General features: G+C 35.9%; 1 protein-coding gene across 2 annotated transcripts in view; it reads right to left on the bottom strand.

Annotated features, from left to right (window-relative positions):
• Positions 1–19,689, bottom strand: part of LOC128860021 (uncharacterized) — a 32,120-nt gene extending 12,431 nt beyond the window's left edge. For both annotated transcript variants that reach the window (XM_054097235.1, XM_054097246.1), the window contains exon 1: positions 19,606–19,689. In XM_054097235.1, coding sequence (XP_053953210.1) covers positions 19,606–19,642 — 37 coding nt within the window. In that variant the 5' untranslated portion in view covers positions 19,643–19,689. The remainder of the gene's footprint in view (positions 1–19,605) is intronic.
• Positions 19,690–26,221: the final 6,532 nt, after the last annotated feature.

The raw sequence follows: 26,221 nt of genomic DNA, 5'->3' as shown, positions 1-26,221 counted from the left end.
TATCGGAAGATTTATAATTTTTGCAAATAGCGTCGTTCATCAATCACATTTAGCATTTGTGAACTAAACAGCTGCAGTATACAAACAGACAAGCGTTGGAGCGCGTGAAGGTAAAAATAAAGATTTTCATCACAAAAATCATTTTTTTTATTTAGTACGAAAACATTTTTTTTTTTACTAAATAACTTTTTCATTTAGAAAAAAATATTTTTTTTTATGTAGTGGAAAAAAATATTTTTTACTAAATAAATTTTTAACTATTGTAAATAAATATTTTTTTTATTTAGTAAAAAAGTTATTTGAAAACAAAATTGGATGATTAATTTTGCACATACAGCACACATATTAGTTTTATTTTTAAGCTTAACATTTCAGATTAACTTCGACAATGCCGCATATTTTAATTTCCACTATTAGGCCGATAGTCCTAGCTACTAGTGCCTTTCGTAATGTAATATAGTTATTTATAATTATATTTCTAATAAATAAATAAAAATAATTTCCACTATATTCCGTAGTTGTTTTTTTTTTCATTCCTGTCCGAGTACACTTGAAGCTGTTTAGGCATTTTGAATAAATCAAAGTTAGACATAAAGAAATTCGGCCATACTTCATTCACCCAAATTGAACTCTCAAATGAAATGCTTGAATCCATAATTATTAAGTGCCACTCCAACTTCACTCCAATTCGTGATACAGGACAACTCTATTTAATTTAAAAATGTATATCTAAATGCATTTCATTATTTTTCCTTTATTAAATGGTAAATAAATTTCTATGATTAAACCAGAAAATTTCCTTTCCTTTTATTCGCAGTCGGGTTTAGTGGAAAAATGTGCCACAGCCATCAACTTTGCTGCTTCTCTGCCAAATCTAGCTGGTGTTCGTTTCAATTGCTTTGTGTTTTGAGACGCCCCCAACAGTTAAACAATGCTCACTTTTATTTATGACATGGGCGTGGATTGTCTTCTCCCTCTCCTTTTTTTCCTTAATAAAAATGACCATTAAGTTACTTGAATGAATAACATTTTGCCATGTTTTGTCTTCTGCTTTTGCCTTCTAAATATATAATAGATAGGATGCCTTTCGTCATACTTTACAGCGTCAGCTACTTAAAACTAGGTAGTATTGACAAGTGAAAAAATAAAAAGAAAAAATTATAAAAATGAAAAAGAAATGAGGATAAAAAGCATAAACAGTGAAATTTTAATAAATGTACGCGATTTGTTTTATGATCGCGTGGTTTTTGCTTTTGTTTAGCTGTCTGGAGCAATTCACGTTTTTATTGGCTGCTATAAAGTTCGCCTCATAGGATGCTTTTCATTTCGCGTTTTCTTCTAATTGCAATTTTTTAGGTTTAATTCAATTTTCTTGCTGATGCTTTTCGGCGGCTTAAGTTCCCATTTTTTTTTATTTTTTTTTTTTTTAAGATTATTAACACTTGCAGAGAAATTTTGAAGTTTCTACTGAAATTTTTGTATTGATGTCTGAAATTTCAGTTTCGGACAGCTAAGCGAGTTAGTAAGTCTCTACGCTTTAAAAATTGCGGCTAAGGCCAATTCATCGGCAATTTCATTTCCTTGAACACCGCGCCGGCCTGGCTGTCTGTTTGCGTACTGCAGTTCTCCATTTCACAAGTGACAAATATGTGAGACATACAACGCCATTGCAAAAATTATAAATCTTCCGATAGAATGATTAATTTTGCGCCACCTTGTATTATATATAATTGCAACTTACATCCTTTTTGGGTGTTTAGTCGAGCTCCTATTCGTATTTGAGTTGTGCGTTTTGGTGTTATTCCGCAAATGGAGAGACTTACAGATTTAAGGCGACTCTAAACGGCAGAAGATTTTTTATGAGAAGCTTTTTCATGGCAGAAATAAAAATAAATAAAATAAATAATTGGCGCGTACACTTCTGTTAGGTGTTTGGCCGAGCTCCTCCTCCGATTTGTGGTGTGCGTCTTGATGTTGTTCCATAAATGGAGGGACCTACAGTTTCAAGCCGACTCCGAACGGCAGATATATATTTTTATGAGGAGCTTTTTCATGGCAGAAATACACACGGAGGTTTGCCATTGCCTGCCGAGGGGCGACCGCTATTAGAAAAATGTTTTTATTACTTTTGCTTTCACCGAGATTCGAACCAACGACCTCTCTGTGAATTCCGAATGGTAATCACGCACCAACCCATTCGGCTACGGCGGCCGCGGCATGGCAGAAATACACATTAGAAATGGTATAAGTAGAAGTAATCGGATTTATAACTTTAGCGAAAGTTATTTGTAAACATTTACAGATATCAACCGGCAATTTGCTTCTGATGCTCCATTTGGATAGATTGGCTGAATCAATTTGTCATAGTGAAACATTCGAGTGGCTGGTAGTCAAATCAAGTGCATAGAGCACAAATTTAGAATTACTAAAATAAACACGAAAGTTGTTAATGAAAAGCTCAAATAATTTATGTACAATATATTTGTCAGTTTGCAGTTATTATTTTAAATGCCAAAATCAAAAAGTTCGATATTTCAAATACTAAACGCGAGATAAAGTGGTATAATCGTACTCTTATCAGCTGTGGTTGATACTGAGAATGGATTGAAATGATGGGTAATACTGGCTAGCACAGCTCAGCAAAATCGATTTTTTCGCATTAAACCTTTCAATTAAGTTCTTCAAATGGTGTTCAACAAAGCCTGCTTACTTAAATAGTTCCTATGTTCCCCAATGCCTTATAAACTCAAACTAACTTTCACTACCTGCCACCTGGTTTTCTGTTGCAATGGTTATCCAGCATTGAGTAGGGGCTATTTGCTCACAAGTACCTCGTTTAATACAATTTTATTTAAAGTTTTGGAGTATTTGTATTGGCAAAAAATAATTTTGTACTTTAGTGAAAAAACAGCGAACTGAAATCTTAACTAATTGCATTATCCAACATTATTCTGCTGAACACATCGCCTTCAGCCTATGTACCTAGCGATGCGCTCTCTATTTCGTACGACAATTTTGTTTTTATTATTGAGTTTTGTTAAGTTAAAAATATCGCCTTCGAATTACATACAAAGCTAAAGTAAAAGGTATCTTTAAGCTATAATGGCTACCTGAGTATCACTGGCTACTAACTTACACAATTACGCCAAGATTTGAGCTGTGATTTGTTTGAAATTACACAAATTAACAAATTACTCTCATTTGCACAGTTGTAGGGTTGCATATCTGTATTATTATCATCATAAATAAGGGTGTCTGCCAGCATATACGAGTCTAACTGTTATTTATGAAAGCCGGATACACTGGAAGCGTTTCGACCAAAGGGGCAGGTGAACTCTTGGTTCGCAAGGAAAGCGCGTTGAGCGGCAAGTTGTGGAAAGTTTGGGCAGCAAAGAAAGCAATGCGTTGGTAGATGTGGAAAATTGGAATGAGTTGGCAAGTTAAAGCATATATTTGTAGCATTTTTAAGCCATAAGTTGGTGAATTACGTTTCAAAAAGCTTATTTTGCCTGGTTAATTATTTTTCTGGGTTGGTTAGTGAACTCCACTAAAGTGGAGTAAACTTTTTGTGCTGTAAAATTTACTGATGCTCATAAAACTACGAGCGCTGACAGGTAATATTTTATAATAAGGAACTTTTTTTCTTTATTAACCCTTTTAGAGCCTGATGAATCAATTGTACTTGTTGGTTAAATTTGATATAAAGGGTCTTTCGAAATTTACGCCTAAATGTCGTTTTAAAATATTATCAAATATGCAAGAATTCAGATTTTTTCACGTTTGCATTATTTTTACTAACAAAAGAACCATTTAGGAATCATTCACTACTAACATCTAGGCATCACTTTTGAAAGTCTCTTATATATTCCTTATTAATAGATAGTGCGTTTCAAGATAGATTATTACAAACATTAAAGCCCCCCTACTCCACAATTTTTTCGGCATTCTAAAGTCACTTTGTTGTAGGTGAAAATGGGGCCCGCAAAGTAGTTGAGATATTTTGTATAAATTAAAATTTCTAGTAAAATGTGTTGCTCTAGAAGTGCAATATTAAAAAATTAATGCAAGGCGGCTTAAAATTAATCACCCTATCGGAAGATTTATAATTCTTGCAAATGGTCGCGTGCGTCAATTATATCCGACGATTTTGAAGTAGAAAGCTTTAGTATACAAACAGACAAACAACGGAGCGCATAAAAGTCGAAATAAAGGTTTTCATCACTCAAAATCATATTTTTTGTATTTAGCAACGAAATTGGCGGATGAATAATTTTGCGCCACCTTATATTACAAGTTAAATTTCCAGAAAATTTTTTTTATGTTTTTTCTTTATTGAAAGAAATTGTAGTTTCGCGTAAATTTTCATAAAATGAGTACATTTTATTAATCTTCTAAAAGAATTAAGGGCATAGTGTGGACCAACTTAATAATGCTTTAGACTAATGGAAAAAATTTTATTGACCCAAACTTGTTAAATTTTCACAATTTTGTTTTTAAATATGGGTCCGACGGTTAATAATTAAAAGAGTATTGCTTTGGTAAAATGTTCACCATATAAAAATACAGTCCATACCGCATAGGAAAAGGCAAGAAATGTACTCGTATTTAAAAAAAAATGGTTAAGAAAATTTCAAGAAAATTTTTTGAGCCAAATTTTTATGAACAAATTTTTAGCCAAATTTTCTTGAGATGATTCACGCGGCTCAAGAAATTAACTACGCTTTCTACTAACGTATTTTGCAAGTGTATAGAGAATAGTCAAGAAAGAGACTCTGATTCGGCAAGAAATAAAAACGCGCTAGAGCAATGCTACGAATTTTGGGTTCCAATGTCCTGAGAACGACTACAATTCGTTCTCTCAAACTGGAGGATATTTTCAGATTTGCCAAAGAATCTTGAAATTTCTCAAGGGACTACTTATCTCTGTCTCAGTCTCTGTCTCTGTTCTATTCTATCTCTTTCTCTCTGTCACTTCTCTCCTTTACTTCTTGACTAGCTACCCTTTTACTTTGCAGAGCTTTGAATACAATGGGCTTTTTAGCCTAAGTGTTTTAGGAGTTGCCTAATCTCTCGGTGCTTTTTGGCTCGACATTCTCAAATTTCACATTTCAAGTTTGGGCACCATTATTTGCCCACCATATTTTGACAGTCGTGAAATAGAGGAAATTTTTTTCTTTAGCATTCTCTGGACTAATGCACTCGAATATATGTCAAGAATTTATTATTTCAGCTCAATACCTAATGGCCGTCGAATAGATTTTCATGTTACTGCTATTCGATACGAGCCGGGATCTCGAAGATCGTCTGCGGACGTGAAACATGAATTGATAGAAAAATAATTTTTATATTTAATTGCTATCCCCTCTCGGCAGGCAACGGCAAACCTACGAGTATGTTTTTGCCTTGAAAAAAGCTTCTCTTGAAAAAAATTATCTGCTGTCCGAAGACTATATAGAACTGCAGGTTCCTCCAACAACAAGACGCGCACCACAAGTAGGAGGAGGAGCTCGGCTAAGCACGGAACGCTTAGATGTGCGCGCCAACTTCATATATTATAATATATGTATGTACAGTGTTACCTCTCCTAGCAGACACCTATAACAGCCGGGCCAAAATGCCATGTATCGACCGGAGTTACTCTCTTATGAGTGAACGCCACTCTTGGACGGATAAAAGCTAATTGACTGTGAGTGTCTGCTTAAGGGAGGTTCTACTGTAATACAAATTTCCGCAAATAAATGTTGCCAGACTAGCAAATATTTTAAAATTAAAAAAAAATATTCCCAATTTTTTGGAAAAAAGTTACAGTTTCTCTATTTAAAAATATTTATATTATTTTTCGTGGTTTTTGTTTTGTTTCTGGTTTTGGTTTTTTATTTTATTTTTTTTATTTATTTATTTAAAAATATTTTTTTTTGTGATTTTTGTTTTTTTATTTATTTTTTTTTTTGAGAGAGAAATGTATCTTGTGAAAGTTATATCTTTTGAATATTTATTATAAATTATAAAATTATTATACTTTTTTCAAAGCGAGTATACTCATACTCAGCATAGCTTTCCCCTCTATGGCATCCCAATATTATAAGTAATTGCCTATGTTAGGTTAAGTTAACTAAACTTATCAACAATGATCCCACATACACTAGAGCTGGTCTCTAGTCTACTCAAGATAATCCATGGATGCACAGGTTTCAGATCCGGCTCGTGATATACTCCTGAGGCTTGCAAGCTGAAGTAAAATTCCATAAAAAATGCAATTCATATTTGAGTACAGTTTGAAAAATAGTGATTTTTGTTGTTTCTGTTTTTATGAATGCATATTTTTACTATGGATATTGGCAATTTACTCAAGAATCAATAAAATTTGGTGTTTAATGCACCCAAACTAGATAGTTATAAATGTTTATTTTTTCCTAACTCCACATGCCTTTATTTGTTTCAATCAATGAGTGACTGAGAAATTAGCAACAACATCCACATGGATCAGCGCATCAACAACTTCATCATCCATTGTCTGCGAGTACCCGCTTTTCGAGACTTTGCATGCTGCTTTTGTTGTTAAGCACTCTTCACATCACACCGATGCCTGCATGCAATTTTCCCCTGAGCACATCCAAGTGCAGCCAGCGGCATTAAAAGCACTGTGAGTATCCGCTTACTACGGTCACGAACCGAACGTTGTTCAATAGGCTTTAGAAAAGATAAAATAAAAGTGAGCTTGAAAGTGTTTTGTTGGCGTATCTTGAAAGCAGCAGTGATTTTGCGTCAAAACGCTGGACAATACAGCTATTGTTTGGCGGTTCCACCAATGGCACACATTCTCTTGGCTATATGTATATATCTATATATATATATATGTGTGTGTGTGTGTGTGGATGTTTGCGCGCAAGATAACTTTTACTTTCATTTTGCTTTGCTTGCCTGGCTCGCGTTTGAATGTGACTTAAGTTTCATGTTTACACATTTTTTCTTTCTGATAATTTCATTTCTCCATCGCTATGACATGACCACAGCTTTGCTTTCGCCACTCTTCATCTCGGATCGTGCATATAGAGATATGCATAGATACATATACATAAGCTTATTCACATAAATATCTACGTATAGTTTTTTACAATGATTTGTATGCCATTGAACTCCACAGCAACTGCGTGTACACAGCAACAGTCTCTGTGGAGATTTCTGAAAAAGCTGGTTTTGTATTGAACTTTGAGCTGCTGTTCACTGCAGTTGAGCAGAGCCCGATGCTAGACTAAGTTAAGAGGGGCCGTTGATAGTTGTTGTGTCAACACATAAATATGGTCATCTTCTGCTTGTTAAAACAGTTTGTGCAGTTAACTTACTTGAGCAACACACAGATTTTAAACTCTGCTGTAGCGCCCAATTCACTTCAAAATGTTGTACCCAAACTTTGAAGGACCTTACCAAAAATAAATTATGTGTTTCTTATTTAGTAACTATCATTTTCAAAAGTAGTCACGAGCTTGCTCTAGTTTTTGGCAACTTTAATTTAATTTCACTTTTATATATGTAAAGGGTGTTTTTTTAGAGGTTAGCTTTTCAAGATGAAATAAACGTATATAATTTAATGTTATGGCCAAGAATTTAGCTTTATTATAAAGATAAGGGTTTGCCATTATGTTTTAAAAATGATTTCGGGCATGTGGCCGCCGCGGCTGGCTCGAATAAATTCCAGCCGAGAGGCCCTATTTTCGACCACTTTTTGCAGCAATTGGGGCCGTATGTCAGCAATAACGCGCCGAATATTCTCTTCCCAGACGTCAATCGTCTCGGGCTTATCTGCATAGACAAGGGACTTCACATAGCCCCAAAAGAAATAGTCCAGCGGTGTTATATCGCACGATCTTGGAGGGCACGCCACAGGTCCACGGCGCGAGATAATGCGCTCACCAAAAGTTTCCTTCAATAAATCGATTGTTGCGTTGGCTGTATGGCATGTAGCGCCGTCTTGTTGGAACCAAAGGTCGTCCACATCAACATCGTCCAATTCAGGCACGAAAAAGTCATTAATCATGGCACTATAGCGCTCTCCATTGACTGTAACATTATGGCCGGCTTCATTTTTAAAGAAATATGGACCAATGATTCCCTCTGCCCATAGAGCACACCAAACAGTGACTTTTTGAGGATGTAACGGCGTCTCAGCAATGGCTTGTGGATTATGTTCACTCCAAATGCGACAATTTTGCTTATTGACATACCCATTCAACCAAAAGTGAGCTTCATCGCTGAACAAAATTTTCTTGTGAAAATCGGGATCGGTGGCCATCTCGTTTTGGGTCCATTCACCGAACGTGCGACGCGCTTGATGGTCGTTCGGCTTCAATTCTTGCACGAGTTGGATTTTGTAATCCCGCAAACCAAGATCCTTCCGCAAAATCTTCCATAAAGTGGATGGGCACATCTCCAATTGCTGCGCGCGATGGCGGATGGACTCATTCGGGTCTTCTTCGATACTCTGCTCCACAGCAGCAATAGCGTCATCGGTGCGCACTGTACGACGTCTCTGAGGATGCGTATTATCCACTAGAGCAAACGTGGTGCGAAACCGATCCATGGTTAATCGAATTAGTGACTCTGATGGACGATTATGTCGACCGAATATTGGACGCAGCGCGCGATGCGTCGCACGAACCGAACCATTATTTTCGTAATAAATTTGCACGACTTGCAAACGTTATTCAGGTGTTAGTCTAATCATTATGAAATGGCAAACCAAACTGAGCATAAATCAAGTGACAGCTGTCAAAAAGACCATCTACGAAAAAAGTAGTGCCAACTTGAAAACCTAACCTCTAAAAAAACACCCTTTACAGTAAACGTCAAAAAAGTGTACACCAAATATTGACAAGTTTCGACTATTTATCTTTTTATTGTAATTTGAATTACTTTTTTATAAAAAATATAGCTCATACAACAACAAAAACTATATAAATCAGAGGTTCAAATTTTGTGTAAAATTAAAAAAAATCCTCAAATTTTCATCAAAATTTCAAACTATTTACTCAGAATTTTGAAAAAAAGTTCAGGTATGCAGTTTTATAGATCAGTGAATTTTAGTGTAACAAAGATCAAGTTTCGAGTAGATCAAAACTCACACTATTTTTAGAATTTATTTATTCGCGGTCTTTTCTCCATTTAACTCCACTTCACATTTTTTTTATATGGAAGTAAACACCCAACACCATCAGCAGAAAAATTTGTAAAAAATCAACGGAATTTCTGAACCACTTGAAACTGGCACTTTATTGTGCCAAAATTCGATGATCTATATACATTACTGCTTACCCGAGATTTGTCTAAAAAGTCTGACTAGAAAAATTGAAATTTTGAAGAAAGTTTGTTAAATTTATAAAAATTTCATACAAAGTTCGAAACTTTGCGTTATATGTTTTCCATTGTAGTATGAACTATATTTAAAAAAAAAAAAGAATTCTGATTACATAATAAATAAAAAAGTCAAAACTCATCGATGTGTGGCCTACACTTTCTTTTGACGCACAGTACAGATATACTGGTGACCGCCCTAGCCGAATGAGTTAGTCCGTAACTACCATTCGGCATGAGATTCCAAATGTTAGCAATTTTTTTCTAATAGCGGTCATTCCTCGGCCTACAATGGTAAACCGCCGAGTGTATTCCTGCCATGAAAAAGCTTCTCACTATACAACATTTTGCCGTTTGGAGATTACATATATTAAAATTTTAGGTTCATCCATTTGTGGAAAACATCGCGACATGCACCTCAAATAAGCGGAGGAGCTCGGCTAAAAGTTAAATAAAAAGGGTGAAGCGCCAATTATTAGTGATGCTCCAAAAGGTCGCTTTTTTGGGAAGAAACGGTGTTTTTGGTTTGTTTAATTATTACTAACGATATGAAGAAAATACAAGGAGAAGGAATAGCTAACTTAATTTCGTAATTGGCTGCTAATAATAAACAGTTGGCGGAAATCCGTAAAAGACGTTTACTGAGGTTTCAAAAAATTATGTCAGCAATACGCATTCGAAATTCGAAATTAAATTTTATAATAAGTAATAAGAGGACCCATGCTTTTTTTCTGTTAATATATATGAAAGCAAAATGATATGAAGCAATGCCAAATGATAAGCACACAAATGCATCCACAACAAAAGCTGCAATACCAAAGCGCCGGTAAGTATGCTACAGCATTCATCTATACACAAAATTCATTTGGTAAAGTTAACTCACGCATTGGCAGTGGTAAGCGCATACCACTTACCGCATTTTGGAAGTATAATAGCCTAAAACTATGCAAGCTTAAATAAAGTCGGCATTTTGGACGTATAATGCAATTCACAACGCATATTCGCTCCCTGCAACACTCCACAGTGAATAGTAGTAAAACAGTGGTACTCAAATATTCGTATATGCAGTGAATGTGCTCGTTATGGTTATATGGACAATTCGCATTTTTTAGTGCATTTAGTAGTGCATTTTTATAGTAAATTTTGTGTGCATTTTTCTCCGTTTTACATACTGTAAGTTTGGTAATCTTTTTAAAAATGTAAATTAGGTTTTCTTTCGCCTTTTCTTTAGAAAAACAAAAAAATATGTTCGCGAGGCTCCAACTTTGTTGGCCTTTGTTCTTGGAAAATTTTACGTAATCTTTATATACCTGCCCGTTAATATATATTTCGTGCAACAATTGAAGCCAAATGATTATCGTTTAATATATTAAGTTCTCAACTATTTTTATTTTGAAAATCAAAGGCAATTTTTCATGGAACTAAATAACTTTATTCTGTAATGTATTGCCCATTTTGATCAATGACCTTTGGCCATCTTTCAGGCAGCATCAAAATCCCACGTTCATAAAACTTCTGGTTTTTATTAGCAAACAACTTAATGAGGTCCAATTTGACATCATCCTCATTATTGAAATTTTTACCATTCAAAGAGTTTTGCAAAGATCGAAAGAAAAGGTAATCAGACGGTGCAAGGTCGGAACTATATGATGGATGTGGCAAAACGTCCCAACTAAGCTCCAATAATATTTGCCGATTGGCCAAAAATGTGTGTGGCCTTGCATTGTCATGATGGAATACAATACTATTTCGATTTGTCAATTCGGGCCGCTTTTCTTCAACTGCATTGCTTAATTTCGTTAGTTGTTCAATGTTGATATCAGAATTGATCGTTCGGTTGGGTGGTAAGAGTTCAAAGTAGACAACTCCTTTGTAATCCCACCAAACTGATAATAAAATCTTCTTTTGATGAATATCAGCTTCTGATGTCATTTGAGTTGGTTCACGTGGCCTGCTCCACGATCTTTTCGGCTTGATATTGTTGTAAACAACACATTTTTCATCTCCAAGTACCAGTCGTTTTAAAAATGAATAATTTTCATTACGTTTTTTTAGCAAATCGCAGCTGTTAATGCGTTGCGTTAAATGAATCGAGTTTTTGAACATAGCCAAGTTGTTTTAAGTGATTTTCAATGCTTGTATGTGATACATGAAGCTTCGCTGCAATTCCACGTGTTGTACTGTGACTATTCGAATCGAATATTGCTTTAACTAGGGCGTCATCAACTTAAACTGGACGACCAGAGCGTTCTTCATCTTTCAGTGAAAAATCACCTGAACGAAATTTGGCAAACCAATTTTGACCCTGCCGCTCTTTTACGGCTTCGTCACCATAAACAGCACATAACTTTGTATGAGCTTGCGATGCGGTTTTTCCCTTTACGGAAATAAAATAGCAAAATATGACGAAAATGTTCCTTTCCATTTTTCAATAAACGCCAAACGAAAACTACGCAACCGATCAAGAAACTTTCTTTACTGATTCACAGCTGAATTGCCAACTATCAAATAACAGAATGTGTTTTACATTTGTACTACGTCTGCAAACCTAAAAATTCAACTGAAACCATCTATGAGTGGAATCCGCAATTACTTAGTTGCCAACACAATGTAATATCCAAGTCGTACACTGAATTTAAAATTATCTGAACTTAATTGGAAATTTCAGATTTCCAATTGTAATTGTGAAGTTGAAATGGAAATTCTGGATACGAAATTGCAGTTCTGAATATGAAATTGAAATTCTGAGTATAAAATTGAAAATCTGAATATGGATTGCAAACTGAAAATGATGTAGTGTTTTTCACTTCAATTTATTTGCATCAAAAGTGATCTCAAAAAGTAGGCTACCAAATATGTGTAAATTTCTTTCACTCAAAGCATTTTATTAACCTTAATAAGTTTCAATGCCAAATGCAAAAGCTGACGTCTTTCTTCTGAGCAAATTGGTAATTATGAATATTTCGCTTCACTTTCTCAAACAAAAATTGCCAACCTGGTTTTCATACGACACTTTGTATGCACATTATAAATTATCACTCGCACGCATTCGTTGTATCAAAAACGAAGGTCAGCATATGATTATGCATATTTATGTCATACTCGTATACAGTAAATTTGTATATGTAGTACTCATGCACGCACACATGCATATATTTCCATTTCTTTCGTACGGCATTTGCATACTGAAACACTTTCATTGCGCAATCTTTGGTGGCGCGACAGCAAGCAATAAAGCCGGCTGTCATTCACACGTACACACACACACGAATTGAGTATTTAGTATGAGTACCGCAATTAGCACCAAATAATAGGCTACACTAAAACATGCATGCATACGTAAGAGTGTGTTCACCTAAACACATTCGAAGCTTTAGTGGTGTGACTCACTTCTTTACGATTTTATTTAGTATTTGTACAAAGCGCACAATTACTATTACTATCGCTTACTTGCTTGTACCTGTATTTTGACTATAGTTTGCATTTACCCTGCACAAAATGCGACTTTGACCGAGTGTGTTCGGGAACGTGCGACAGCTGGCAGTTGTAATCTCTTTATATGAAATGAACCGTTCACTTTCGTTGGAGCTGCGAAGAGACTAATTGTACCCGATTGGGTATGGAATGAGACTAGTAAGTCTTGAAATTGGAAATGCATATCTATGGCCCACTCATCTGTTGGCAACGCAATAGCGGGTGGATTATAGCATTGATGCACCAAATTTAAGGGCAGGGCTCGAATTTTAGTATAGGCAAAAAAAAAAAAAAAATATTTGTTATTTTTTGCTTTCTATATGTTTTGTAAATTCTAACACTTAAGTTTTTTTTTTGTTTTTTTATTTTTTGTTTTTTTTTTTTTGTGTTTTTTGTAAATTGAAATATTGTATTTTAAATAATTTTATATTTTATCTGAAAAATTCAAAAATCCCAGAATGGACTTAAGGCACAGCCTTCAGAATCTCAAGTTGTACGCCTCATATTATATCAATGTTGTCATGTAAGAAAGCAGTGTTTGTATACATTTTCCTCTCAACCTTATTACTTTCAAACTTCAAAGAAGTGCTTCGACTTTGTCGAATTACTACCCAATCGTCCCCCATGGAACTAGTCCCTGAATACTCTTTTCATAGTTCAGTCGCACCATTTTTCGCCGGGTATTTATCTACACATACATACACATATACATTTGCACGTATCTCCTTCTTTGTGCTTTCGTTTTCATTGCCAATAATCGCTGCAATAACTATCGTTTCTGTTTATTTTTACCATCCTCGCAAACACTTTTTTTGTTTGTATTCGCTTGCAAGATTTCATCTCTTTCACTTACGTTCGACCCTTTTTCGCAATTTCACGGGATTACAGCAGCGAAATAAGCTTTTAAATTAATTTTTATATTTAATGATGGCAAATGTGGTGATACTAGTGAAGCATAACAATGTAAGTAATGCCTCTCGACTGGCGGTGTTATACAACTCTTCGAAGTACATACACACACATACACCTATGGATTCATGGTGATTAATATTTACCAATTCTGGTTCAGATTGAGCAATGCGTATTTAAAGAAATGGAAAATTTGAGAAATTTAACGGCAAATTCTGTATATAGGAGTATATATGGGCGCCAAGAACAGTCGTTTGACTTTTTCTAAGGAACGGGAAATATGGGACGTCCAAAATTCAGTATCTATGCAAGTCTGCTGTTTCAAGTTCACTTTCGGGTTTTTGAATTTTTCAGATTAAATATAACTTGATTAAATATAATTTGAGCTCATAAATACTTAAATATTAGGATGTTGAGAAAGCAAAAATAACAATTTTGTTTTTTTTTTTGCCCGTACCATAATTTAAGCTCCGGACCTGCAGCGTGGTACATCAATGACATAATCCACCAGTTATGGCGTTGCCAACAGATAAGTGGGCCATGGACTAGTCTGACTAAATCACTAGTCTGACGAACTCGAAATCATTGAAAATAAAACTCTTGCAATCTCGCAGATTTTGGCACATGTGCCACAGAAAATTGGTGAAAGGACAAATTATTTAAGGAAAATTGCAACAAAAAATGTGCATCAAGCGCACCTTCAGACTGAAGGTTGAGATGTTACATATAATCTGTACCTATAACCTTTTTTGGACTTTCTACTAGGAAAATTAGATTTCTGAATACTTTTGTGAGGCACTGTACTTAAAATATCCTTTTTTCCTGACCAATATTATTTCATACCCTACCAATACGATCTATATATGTATATGCCATAGCAAAATTATACACACACAACTACATTTTTTATGAAAAACTAGTTCATACAACAACAAAAACGCTTTGATTAAAACTTTGAAAAAATTTCATGACACTTTTAACTCTTTAACCAGAATTTTCAAAATTTTTTGCCTATGCTGTTTTACAACCCTGGATTTTGGTACAAGTTTCAGGCGAACTGCAAAATTCCGTTGACATTTGAACTTTTTTCCCCTTGAAACCTTTCTTCTTTCACACAAATAGTGGATTGCTTTAAAATTAGAATTTTTGGTACGTCAAGTCATAATATTTTCAAAATAAAAAAAATAATCGTTTTGCAGTGTTATCATATAATCAAACTTAGTAGAAGGGTAATAATAAAATAATAAAATCTCAAAATTTCATTTTCAAGCGCTGTGGCTATAGTTGGTATGAATTTTGCATAAAATGTTACATCGATTCATCGATAGTTGCGATTTCGCACCATGTTGTTAATTTGTGTTGTATTGAGGGATATGGACATTAGTTGCTGAGCTAATGGAACAAAAGGGAACTTTAAGTTCGCGAAATATCTTGCATTTCTTGAGCCGATTTTGCCTTGGCCTATTAAAAACCAATAGAAAAAAGAAATACTTCTTTAACAAAAATATAAAAATAAAAATAAAATAAGAATAATAAAAATCGATAAAAATGTATAAAATTTATAATAAAATTGTTTTAACGTTAAGATTAAAATCCACAACTCTATTGCATGCTCAATTAGTTCCAGTTCTATCTTTTTTGCAACTTTCGATCAACGTTGAGCAAAAACAATGTACTCAATAAATAATTCTATGCGTTGTATTATGAAGATTTTATGGTCCAGATATGGTTGATCCGTTGCTTTGCCAATTCATAGTTGCCAAAAAAATGTACCTTGTTTAAGGGGTAGTCAGAATTTTTAAAATGTTAGATTTGTTTTTACATTTTCTTAAAGTATAATATCTTAAAAATATTGTGTGAAAATTTGAAGTGACTCCTACAAATACTTTTCGAGTTATTCAACAATTAACAAAAGGCGCTCGGGTGCTCCGAAAACTTTAAATGTATTTTTCTCAAAACTATGTTTTTTGAACTGGCAATCACTGTTACTTAAAAGCCGCTTAGTAGATTTCAATAAACTTTATATTGCTTTTGAAAAACATAAGAAACTCGATTTTTTAAAACAATTAATTGTCGGTTTTTTTCTCGAAAATTTGGGAAAATTTTCCTGAGGCCGCCAGATTGTTAATTTTGGAAAAAAAAAAACAAAAAGGCTTAAAGACTTGCGATGATCACTTTTACAATTATTAATTTTTTTTTTTTGAAAATTTTCTTAAGTCAAGTCGAAACATAGTGTATTAATGGTATGTTTTTATTTTTGTAAAATAAAGCAATTGACTAGCAAAAAAAAAATTATTGAAAATAATAATTTTTTCGAGCCTCTGACTACCCCTAACCCCTTAATTATCCCATATGAAATAAATAGCCTTTTGAAAATAAATTTGAATTTGCCTAATTTAAGAAATACGAAATTTACTCATTTGAACGATTTTATGGAGGCCTTAAGTAATAGTTCGACATTAGTCATAAAACTCCAAGGCAGCACCGGCATTGATTATGAAAATAGAGCTTCAGAATATTACTCCCAAAACAGGAATATTTTAAATAAATTTGATAAATACATGTGACTTACAACCCTTCACAAGTTTTTTTAGGCTGAGGTATAGCCGTCAACTGAAAACGATAATGTGGATTTGGAAATATTTGGAAACAAAAATAGTCAGAGCCCTTATGAATTGAATGCGATACTTCGTTTAATTCATTAGTTGAGTTTTATATGTAAATGTGTTGACAAATCCATGAATTGTCCTACCCCAATCGTAATGAACTGTGAGCACGCTGATGATTCTCGACGTACTCTAACTCAATTTATTAGAATTCGAAGCATTCTCATAGGCAGAATTATTGTGGTGTATGTAAATGGAAATTTTATTAAAAATCTACAAATTTCAATTCGAAAGTAATAACAGATATTTTGGTTTTATTAACTCGATTTTGTAAAAAAATATTTTTCCCTTTTAATATATAAACAGTAGGGGTGTCTATTACGAATTCAGTCTGATATCTGTATTAGCGGACTATTTTGCGGTCGACTCTATTAATAAAAATACATATTCTTGTGCCCCAGCTATTAGAGATTGAGCCATACTTATAGCTTCGCTTATTCGTTGTCATTGGGAAAAAAATAATTTTGTCCAATAACCAAACAATTTCATATAAAAGAGCAACAACTCTAAATAGGTCCGCAATCAGTGAAGTGGCTATACCTTGGTCGTCCAAAAAGCGCTTTTTCTAAAGAACCTAATAATATCTACGATATTAACCCTTGGGGGACGAGTGTCGGCATATAGCCGCGCAAATTAGTTCGCAGCTGCAAGGCTCGCGACGTCTCGTTCTGAGCGATAAGATACGCATAAATATAGTAAAAGAGTCACGTTTTCATTCAAAGACATTAGGGGTCATTAGCGATCAAGTCTTATCTTCCTTATAATGTAAACTTACGATGTGAGACGATGCTAGAGTCAGAAATAATTTCAGTTCTTCTATTCAGTCTCTCAGTGTCACTACCAAAGGAACCAGCAGGCTTTTTATTGTATATATTTTTTATTTTATACTACGCACGATAGCTAAGCGATCTAGAGATGATACGTTAGATAGTGACAGTTCTGACGAATATTACTTTGAATCTGATAAGACGGAAGATGACGGAATTACTTCGTCAAGTTCAAGTGAAATCGGTGCAATAAGGAATCCGATCAGCCATTTCAACACTAGCAGAGATAGAAGTTTGTTTAGATTATTTTTTTGATTTTATGAAAAAATTTTCTGGTGTTAAAGAAAGCCTTAGTTTTTATAACGTTCAACGTTTTCTTTACTGCGCAATCCAATACCGCTCGTACTCAGCGACGCGCGCCCGTCGAGCCGCTCCGTCCTCAAATGATTAATAAAAATGATCGAAGCCCAAAACTGCGTTTGACAGCTGACTGGCATGGAAATAAATCTAAGGCCTAGACTATGCGCACGACATTTGTTTAATATAAACTACAAGCGGTATGCCATGCAGTAGCACAAACAGGTTTAAAAATTAACATAGCAAAGACCAAAGTAATGCGGATTAACACCACTGAAACGAAAGCCTTTAAAATTGCCAACACGCCAATTGAAGACGTAGATGAATTTTGCTACCTTGGGAGCATAATTTAAAAAAAAAACGTCAAATCAACAACTAACATACACAGCCGAATATCTAAGGGACGCATTGTATTTGGCATGCTACACAAGGTATGGAGATCAACGCACATCTCCAGGCACTCAAAACTGAAAATATTTGATACCAACGTGAAGTCGGTAGTTCTATATGGATGCGAAACATGGAATTTAACAACAAGCATATCAGAAACATTGCAATTCTTCCTAAACAGTTGTCTGCGAAAGATAATGCGGCTATTCTGGCCTGATATTATCAGCAACGACGATCTTTGGGCGGCTACCGGGCAAATACCAGTTCACATAGAAATTATGCGTCGCAAGTGGAAATGGATCGGACAAACATTGCGCAAACCATGGGATGACATCGCAAGGGCAGCGCTAGACTGGACAGCCAACACATGGAGGCGACAAGTAGCAGCAGAGGCAGGCAGAGCAGGCCGTTCCTGGGGTCAAATTAAAAATCTAGCACTAAACAAACGAAATAATTTCAAAATATCACCATTTTTGGCCTTTACATGAGAAAAGAAACTAAAAAGTTCGATCCAAATTGGGGGACATCAGAATTCGTTTTAGAGGTATGGTTCCTTCGGCAAAGTTTCTTATTTTGATCCCTAGAATATGATTTTCACAGAGCAATGGGCGATTTTTTTGCCTCCCCACAAATCGACCCGGCCTAATATATATATATACATAATTGGCGCGTGAACACCCTTTTTGGGTATTTGGCTAAGCTTCTCCTCCAATTTGTGGTGTGCGTCTTGATGTTCCACAAATGAAAGGACCTACAGTTTCAAACCGACTCCGAATGGTAGATATTTTTTTATGAGGAGCTTTGTCTCTACTCAAAGGTTTTTCAATGCCTGCCGAGGGGCGACCGCTACTAGAAAAAACTTTTTTTCCTTTTATGTGTTGCACCGAGATTCAAAGCTGCGATCTCTCTGAATTCCGAATGGTAGTCACACACCAACCCATTCATACGGTATATTATTTAAGTACTTTCTGTTTAATTTGCTTATATGACATGATGATTAGAACTTATTTTGTTATATTTATTTGTTTTGCTTATATGCCAACTTTTTTTTAGTTAGTTGAAAGGTCCGATTTCTTTCTGTTTTTAGTTAAAGGGCATATTAACTAATAAAAGCTAACAATAAAATTTTAATCAAGCCCCGCCAATTAAATCATATCATTAAACAAATTTTTTTGTAAGGAAACTATCTTAAAAATTATTTTAAAAACTAGCATGTTTTTTTAGCTATACAAATTAATCATAATACTGCCCTCAAGTAACTAGGTCGGTTTTTCCTGTAATCCTGAATAATTGTATATAATTAAAAAAAGGAAGCGGAGTGCATTAATTTTGTTTCAATTGGTGAGACCGCTTTAAGCCAATGGTAGGTTGCGTAAATAATTGAGCAACGGCGGAAGTATACAACAACGAAGCGCCATTATTTTCCCGCATACTGAATAACGCGCCCAGGTTGAAGCTGTTGGTGAAGCTGCTATTAACTAAGTCACTTATAACGGTTATTTAACCGCTAAATCAGCCAACATTGAGACATTCACATTTCACACACACACATATACATGTGGCATGATAGCCTTTGTATTTTACGATCCTTTTATGCACTCTGCCTATATAAGATTGCGAAGATTTTGCGATACAAAACTCAGCACACAATGCAAACACAAGAAATCCAGAAATATATCTTTTTAACTGCTCACCTTTTGTTGTTGCTTGTAAACTTTTAAGTGTTTTCATAAAATGTCCTTTCGACGGTGGCTCGCGTCTACCACTACTTAACACTACTGCCTTTTGAAATGAACTGTGCCAACGCCAATCGGTAACAAGCCATTTATATGAAAACTAAAAATTTAATGGATCTCAATGCGAATGAGTTGTGGCCCCAAAGCAAAATAAAGAAGCTGAGTTGTAAAGTTGGTAAAACCGAAACAGAAGACGAAGAAATTATGCACAGACCCAGAGAGTAGGAAATGTGCAAGAAAAAAAAAAAACACAAGCAAAAGCAAAAACCAAAACAGTCAAGTGAAGGCGCAAAACAAATCAAAATAAGTTAGAGAGTTGACACAGTAAGAAAACCAAAATTGAAATAAACAAAATAGTAGATCTGAGACGCAAAAAGCGCGCAAAAAGCGGCATGGCGTTACACTGATGAGTGCTAATGGCCTTATGGTGAACGAGAAACAAAACAACAATAGTTGAAAAAAATAAACAACACCAACATTATTACATTTTTTGGCTCATGTTTGCTTTAATTGTTTTCTTATTATTTTTGGCCGATAGCTTTAACATCAATTTTCGTTCCTCTCTAATGCGAAGCGAGTCTGCAGACTGACGTTAAGCCCTACTGCAGTGACGCGTGTGCCCAGCGTGCACCTTCAGAAATCCCCAACATTCGTCAGTTGGTAGGCAAACATACTCAGGTCTAGCCTTGATGCTTCGATATTCGATATTGTCAAAGTTATAAGCGAAGAAGTTGGTAGGCCGCATTCAATGGAAAAATGAATTTGGCCACAACAAACACATGCAAAGCGTGTGAGTGAGTCATCGTTGAGCGGGAAAATACCGAGATGCACAGAAAACAAGCTCAAAGCAGCGATTGCTAACCTACCACATACCCGTGTAACTATAGGAAATAGCGCTGTTGCTTTGTATATTAAACCATTTGTCTGGCTGTTTGTGCCATTGCATGCACAACATGCGAAATTATGCAATCCATTCAAGTCAATTCCGTTTACTCTTTGCCATTCATTCAACTGAAGCCGTACAACTCATTGTTATTTGCCCACCTGTGGTGAGTGATCATCAATTAATCCCTGCTGGAAAAGCCACTAATGGGTCGTTGATTGGTCGGTTTTCTGGGAATTTAGGACTAGTTCGAGTTCATTTGCTTTTTCATTGTGTAAGTAACAGAGCAATGTACTAGGGAGTGAGTGCGTCGGTGGTAGTTTAGCACTGCTGCTGAATTGAGAAGACCACAGTCGCATACATTTTTCGATAGTCGCCATTCCGTGTCTGAGAAAAGCAAAACTGTGTTGCTGCTCGCGTTGTTATCTAGCACGTAATAGTCCAGAGCGCAGGTTAGGGCTACAAATTTAAGGGGTTATACGCAGTTATGACTTTCAAAAAAATCGATTTTTTTATTGCATTTTTGTAATGTACATATATTCAAAAGTATACGCACGAAATTTGAAGTAGATCTAAGCAATACTTTCGGAGTTATACCTAAATATGTAGAGATGCCTCGGCACGTTTTAAGGTAGGCATTGAAACTTTAAACGTGTTTTTTTCAAAACGGCATTTTTCAAGTCGGTGTACACGATATCTCGGAAACGGCTTGTTTGATCCGTCAACCGTTTTAACTCAATCTTTAAAGATACATTTTCTAGTAATTAATCGTTCCTTTATAATAAATTTACGGCCAAATTTTAACGTAAAAATCGAAATCATTTCTTTTAAAAGCTGCCATTTTATGAAAATTCACTATTTTGATTAGCCGAACGATTAATTACTAGATAATCTAATATATTAACAAAATTTTTTTGGTTTTTTGATTTCAGATAATCCAATCCTGAGTTACGATGTACACCGTAAATCGTCTTTTTTTAAAGGAGGTTCCAGAAATCGCCTGCAGCGCGCTCTATAATCAACATTTTCATAAATAAAAAATTTTGTAAAGTTCTTGAAGGATGCTTTTATAACCGCCAAAAATTTTCAAATTAAAATATTCTGAAGTTTCTTCAGGATAAATCCTTGACAACCCGTCTTTTATTTGCTTCATAACTGCGTATAACCCCTTAAGTTATCATCGGAGGGCGACGCAGTTGTAAGGTTTAAAATGTGGTCCCTCCACGGTCGCTCCGATGATATTTTTTATAGAAAAGAAGAAAAGTGTTAGTATCTAGTTGCTATCATCTTTTATTGATATTTAGATGTAGGAATGTATGTATGTATATGTATATTATATGATACAATGTATATAAAGGGTGGTTAAATTTCAAGGGCCGATGTTGAATGTGAACCACACCTAAACTTCAAGCTTTTTCTCAATTTGATTTAATAGTTTTTAATTTCAGACTAACTCAATTTGAACTGTAGAAAGATACATAATCGAGCAACGCGTTAAGTTATTCAGGTTTATTATGAAAACGGGCGTTCAAATCAAAATGCATATCGCGCACTTCGTGATTTTTTCAGTCAATTTAATCGATCAAATGTGCGTACAATCGGAAAAATTGTGCAAAAGCAAACCGTGTCTTTAGGAGATGTAAAAACTCCAGTGCGTGCTCGTACAGCTCGTACTGCAGAAAATATTGCTGCTGTTCGCGATAGTGTGGTTGAAGAGCCGTCCACCTCAACTCGTCGTCGTGCCCAACAATTGCCCCTCTCACGCTCGTCGTTGATGAACATTATGCATAAAGACTTGCATTTACACGCTTACAAGGTGCAATTGACTGAAGAACTAAAGCCTCTTGGCTATTTCAAGCGTCGTCAATGTTCAGAATGGTGGCAGGAAATGACAACAATGACCAATTTTCGAAGAAAGTCATCTTCAGTGAAGAGGCACATTTTCACCTCAGTGGATTCGTCAATAAGCAGAATTGCCGCATTTGGGCGAGTGATAATCCAAGAGTGATTGCCGAAAAACCAATGCACCCACAAAGAGTGACTGTTTGGTGCGGTTTATGGGCCGGCGGCATCATTGGGCCGTCTTTTTTCAGGCAGTTACTGTGAGTAGTGTTCGCTATTGTGAGATGATAACGAACTTATTATGGGCCGAATTGGAAGATATGGATGTGGACGATATGTGGTTTCAACAGGACGGTGCCACTAGTCACACAGCTAACGAAACAATGGCTCTTTTGCGCGAATGGCTCTTTGATGGCCGAATAATCTCACGTCGCGGCGATGTCAGTTGGTCGCCAAGATCATGTGATTTGACACCGTTGGACTTCTTTATTTGAGGTTATTTGTGTACGTCAATAAATCAGCAATAATTCAAGGGCTAAAGGATGAGATAATTCGGCACATTAACGGCATTGAACCTCAATTATGCCGCAGCGTCATCGAAAATTTGGACCATCGGACGGAGGTGTGCCGCCGAGACCGCGGCGGCCATTTCGCCATCATTTTATTCTATACGTAAGTGAGTCATAGCAATATTATCATAATAAAGAGAAATGACAATAATTTCCTAAAAAAAATGTATCTTATTCAAAGTCAATACCGGCCCTTGAAACTTAATCACCCTTTACATAGCATTAATTGAAATAAAACAACGAAAATTCAAATCGATTGGAAAATATTTATTATTTTTGTGTAGAACATTTACATGATATTTATGTTTTAAAGATAGTCACTTTCAAATGTTGACCGTAATTCGGCCATCCGTAAATACAAATTTTGAATTACTCGCGACTCGCTAGAGGACTTCGGTCGGTATCTCATGAATAAGTTTAGTCCGCTGAATGTTGGCTTCCAATGCCTCAATCGAAGCTGGTGTGACAACAAAGCATTTATACTTTACATACCCACACAAATAAAAGTGTAAAGGTCTGATATTATACGATCTTGGTGGCCGATCAACTCATTCGTAGCGAGGGATAAATTTCTCACCGAAACGACGACGCAGTAATCCCATTGTTTCACGGGCTGTATGGCAAGTAGCACCGTCTGTCGTCTTGTAGGAACCAAATGTTGTGGAGATCACCGGCAATTTCGCAATTTCCGATAACAAAAAGTGGTTTATCATCAGCCTCGTTTTTGATGAAATATGGGCCGATGATTCCTCCAGCCCGTAGGCCGCACCAAACAATTGTTTTCAATGGATGTAGTGGCTGTTTGTTGATTCTCAAGTGGCTTCGGGTTGCTCTTCAACCCAAATATGGCAATTTTGCTTATGGGCGTATCCATTAAGTCAAAAATGGGCCTCATCGCTGAACAAAAAAGTTGGTCTGAGCGCACGATGAACACTTTTCTCAGAGCGTCGATTTTCGTAATACATAATTGCTCGATTTGTAAACGTTGTTGGACGTAAGTCTTTCCAAGATGAAATTTCAAAGAATACTGAAAAAAGTATGTATTTAATGTGATGGTAATCACGCGCCATCTGCCAAAAAAACCCCTACTGTAAAATGTATCTCTAATCTGATCACCCTTTTGAAATGTAACTATTTTCGAGTACTGAGCGAGGTGACAGTTAGACATGAAAAATCGTCATAACCAACACAATTTATTTGGTTAATCCGCTTCGTGTGTTCTACACTTTGTTCTTGTTGCTTTTCAAATAGTACAAAAGAAAGACGTAATTTATTTTTTTGGCCATACGAATTTTGTTCAAAAAGTTGTCAGCCTTCAAAAATGGTATTCCAAAAAAAGTTACTCCCTAGCGACACGGATTCCGGGACTCACAGGTGTCTGAAATCAAAAAGACAAAAAGATTCTTGTTCAGTATAAATGTCGTTGTTGTCGGAACTATGATCTTTAAAACACAACAAAAAACAATTCGACAAAATGACGGACGTTCAAAGATGAAAACGGATTTTTTTACCCTTTTGTTGATTTTAAAGGACCGAAAGAAATACTAAAAATTTTTCCCCGGAATGATCGTAGTTCACACGATAACGACAACGATTCTACGTCCTCTAAATTTTATTTCATCAAAATCGGTTCAGTAGAACCGGATATATCTGTGACCATTGTCCATGTGAAGACCATTTTTTGAATGCTGAACAAACCTTGTATGGACAAAGAAAAATTTTGCTTTTCAAAAAGAGATTAAAAAATAAAATGCTGAAAGCAAAAATAAATTTTTTTTAGTTTCCGTTTTACACGCTTTAACACGTTCACGCCGGCGCGTACCACCGGTGGCCCGCACAAGATTGCTTCATGGAGCGGCGTGTACCACCGGTGGCCCGCACAAGATTGCTTCATGGAGCGGCGTGTACCACCGGTGGCCCGCACAAGATTGCTTCATCTGGCAGCGCGTACCACCAATGGTACTTTATTAGACTGTACCTACGAGATGAGATGCCATAAACGACGACCCTTACGAACAAATTTCGTTTTATGACCTGCAATCGCTCCCGTCCGATAGAGCAAAAAGATGTAAACATTGCCGTCTGTGGGAGAAGACAATGAATAACAGCGGTGAAACACCCAAAAAACACCATTTCAAAGGCGAGGGCCTTAAATAACTTAGTTTTACATTTGTATTTAACAAACTTTATAGTTTGCACAAGATAAAAAATACTAGAATATTGGAAAAAGATGGTACCTCCGTGAGTCTGCACATGATTATCATTCGGTATAGCCCCGACCTTAGGTTAGGTCAGGTTATGGTGGTCTTAGGTATGTACAACCAACTCACTTAGACCATATGGGTCCATTGTGATATCATTGTGCGACACAGGAACCTCATTTATGTTTCTTCGTGGAACCATTTTGTGGCTCTTATGGCCCGACCTTCATTGGTATTAGAGGATAACCCGGTGTTTCTAACAGCTGTCGCTTCTCGGCGTGTGATTATAGGCCTCTAAGTGCATTTCTATCACGAAAAAGCTACTCGTATGTAGGACTGCATCAAGCGGCACACCACAATTTGTTGGAGAAGTTCAGTCAATGAGCTGATAACAAATTTACGCGCTATTTACATACTTTTGTATACACCTCTGGAGACCTAACTCGAGCCAGTACCTTGGAAGACGTAGTGAGCACTCTACATCACGGCCATAATAACCGCGAATGGCCATTATTTCTGAATGCTTTTCTGCTTTTTCACTATTAAACTCGTTACCCGCAACATGAGTTACGAAGTAGTTTGCAATCAGCTCAATCGTACCAGTTCTGAAACAGATCGTACTCATGTTTTTCCTGCAGGGTAGTTGCTGTGTGAACGCAGACTCACTCATACACGCAGAATCTCAGCTACAAATTGTGTGCCTGGCAGTTATCTAAAATTATGCCACATTTACTTATCCATTTATACACACATACATACATACTTTTGCCACAGACATTTGGGTTCATTATTTCCTTTGGCCTCTTACTTCATATAGCCCAGTTGGCTTTCTGCTTTCCACTTCGTTTCGCATGCGACGAGATAAATGCGCTTTATCTGTTGCTGAATCTGCTACTCTTGATTGCAAGTGGTTTGTCACAGCTGTTGCAACACACCCACTCACTGGATTTCTTATTTATGTCATTTGCAAGTGGGTTTTCACCGCCGTCCGAGTGGGTCCACTTAAACGATATTCATTGATTTACACACTCACACTTACATACAATATTTGAATTTAATAAAAAATGTATAACTTTTGT

The sequence above is a fragment of the Anastrepha ludens genome, chromosome 2 (assembly GCF_028408465.1).
Source record: "Anastrepha ludens isolate Willacy chromosome 2, idAnaLude1.1, whole genome shotgun sequence".
Lineage (NCBI taxonomy): Eukaryota > Metazoa > Arthropoda > Insecta > Diptera > Tephritidae > Anastrepha > Anastrepha ludens.
This window is presented reverse-complemented; position numbering and strand designations above follow the sequence as displayed.